Source organism: Danio rerio, chromosome 23 (assembly GCF_052040795.2).
Source record: "Danio rerio strain M-AB ecotype USA chromosome 23, GRCz13ab, whole genome shotgun sequence".
Classification (NCBI taxonomy): domain Eukaryota; kingdom Metazoa; phylum Chordata; class Actinopteri; order Cypriniformes; family Danionidae; genus Danio; species Danio rerio.
Window position 1 is genome coordinate 977,501 of NC_141043.1, and position 2,500 is coordinate 980,000.

At 38.2% G+C, this 2,500-nt stretch overlaps 1 protein-coding gene across 2 annotated transcripts in view; it reads right to left on the reverse strand.

The window, feature by feature from the left end:
* Window positions 1–644: 644 nt before the first annotated feature.
* The window catches only part of LOC101885979 (cadherin-like protein 26), a 12,144-nt gene continuing 10,288 nt past the window's right edge, over window positions 645–2,500 (reverse strand). For both annotated transcript variants that reach the window (XM_087306362.1, XM_087306363.1), the window contains 2 exons: window positions 2,474–2,500; window positions 645–1,207 (listed from right to left, as the gene is read on the reverse strand). The exon at window positions 2,474–2,500 is cut by the window's right edge and continues 92 nt beyond it. In XM_087306362.1, coding sequence (XP_087162488.1) covers window positions 1,160–1,207; window positions 2,474–2,500 — 75 coding nt within the window. In that variant the 3' untranslated portion in view covers window positions 645–1,159. The remainder of the gene's footprint in view (window positions 1,208–2,473) is intronic.

Sequence of the window (2,500 nt, forward strand, 5' to 3'; positions counted from 1 at the left end):
TAAACAGAAATTGGGGAAATAAAATTAAAGGAGGGCGAATAATTCTGACTACAATGATATACAACATTTTAAACTGCATTCTGCTGTTGTTAGTGCTTGTAAACTCTCTGTCATTAACCCAAATATAACCTTTCACATTATCCCTAAAGCATTTCCCATTATTTCAGTAATCTAGTTTAACAACACTGTTAAAAAGCACATCTTTAGCGAGAATAAGACGGATGTGTGTGTTTTAAATGAAGTTAGTGGTCATGTGCTTTACACATTCTTCACCATTACCAGATTCAGCAGCTCTGTGTCAGGTCTCATCAGAGTAACAGTGAAATAGTTTGACTGTGAGAACGTTTATCAATGCAAAATAATGAACGAATGCTGCACAGGCCAAAGGTCTTCAGGTGAAGTCATTTTCATGATGAATGTCAGGTCAAAGAGCTGTATGAAACTATGAAACTAAAAACAGAATAATACTATGTGATACCATCTAAAATATTCCATATGATGCATTTATGTGTATATATATATATATATATTTGTTTGTTTTATGTATGTTTAAAAAATGTAAGTAATTGTTTAATGTGAATGCTGCGTCTTTGTGTAAGACATCACTGCTATCAGTCTGAAATAATTAAATCAGCAACAACACATTTCTGTTTCCTTTTATTTCAGCACAATAAATAAACATAAAATACAACAAACAAACGACAAATTTATAATAAAACACAACAAAGCAAATATACACATAATACATATTTTAAAAAATCTCTTATAAAAAGACATTCCTTCATATCAATCAAGTGGCGAAGGCTGTGATTGATAATTCATACAATCAGCATTTAATCATGACAGAATCATCGTGTCATTTATTTCAGTCTATTCCAGTCATTCATCATGTATGAAAGGATGCAGCCTTTATGATGCAAGCTGAGACTGCATCACTCAGCGATGCAATGTCAGACACAATGCACTCAAATGGAGCGAGTGACGTCACTGTGACGGGTAGGGTTAGGTGAGCCCATTAAAAAGCATTGGATGCAGCCCAGATTGCACTGCATCAGGTCTGCAGCCAGACCCCTCTCCAATCTAAAACAGCTCTGCTTTAAAGTTTACAGTGCAAAACTCAGCAGTCGTTATTGCAGAAGTTAATTTTCTTCATATTTGTTCACATGCAGCTTGATAGCGTTGGCTCAGTCGGAATTAAACTCGCAATCTGTATAACAGAGAACAGAAGACAGACGATCAGAGTTCAGTACATTTCATCATTCATAATCTAGATTACAAATATTGGGTTACACCACATTGCAACATGCGATAAAAGTGATCTTTTTCATGTTAAAATAAGTTTTTTCCTGCCTGATTGCATGAGGAAACCTAAGTGTTTTACGCTTTGTTAGTTTAATTGCTAATTTGAGTTCAGTTTTTGAAGGAGGCGTGGCACCAAACTCCGCCCCTAAACCCAACTGTCATCGGGGGATCAGCAAATCGTACTAAATTGTACGAATGAGATTGTGTGAATTAATACGAATTAGCCTCTAAATCAAAAAGTTATGATAACATAGTCCTATATACATTTGTGGAAATCACGAATTGTGCAGCCGGAGCTACGTATGGTGGCATTTTATCTATAAAACGAACGCTACGGATATTTTAAAAACACTGTCGGTTGGGTTTAGGGAAGGAGGAGGGTGTGGGGATCGGTTGTTTGGTCAGTCGTTCAGTCGACAGCGCACCTCTGGTGGATATATGTGAGAACAGCAGGCACGAATGGCGAAATTTGAGATCTGAAAAAGTGTTTACAGCGCCCTCTGGTGGATTCACAAAAACTGCAAAATATTGTAGCTTTTGGGACGAATCTGGTGCTGTCCAGAAATGTATACAGGGGTACATTATCAGAGTGAGCCTGGGTTGTGTTCAACTGTTAAGTGAGCATTACGATGCGTTTTCCCTTGCCTTGCTGTGATTGACTCTTTACTTTGTTTACATTGTTTGCCACCTGTACCGACTGCTCGCCTGTTTATTGACCACACTTTGGATTATCTGTATGCTCCTCTTTTGACCTTGGCTTGCTAGATGATTCTCTTAAGGAACTGCTATTGGATCCTCGACTCCAGCGTCCAACAGTTACAATATCGCCAAAGGATATTAACGCTCCTGTTATGGCATCGGGCTTCATTTTAATAGCAGGGAAAAAACCTTAATCACTTAAAAGCTGGGGGTAGGGGGGGGGGGGGGGTATAGCAGCCACTGCACACACACACACTACAACACACACACTCAATAAGAATCTGCTTCTTTAACTGTTATGAATACTGTTAAACAGATATGAGGATTGAAATGAAATTGATCTGCTTTATTTTAGAGGTTTACTGAAGGCGGGACATTTTGACCAGAAGGACGTAATAGTGTATACAGAGTTATAAGGCGACAGGAGGGTTAAAAAGAGCGTCAAATAACAAGTGCTGTAGATCAGGCTTACCATGTTCTCGGTTTCAGAAAGGTCATG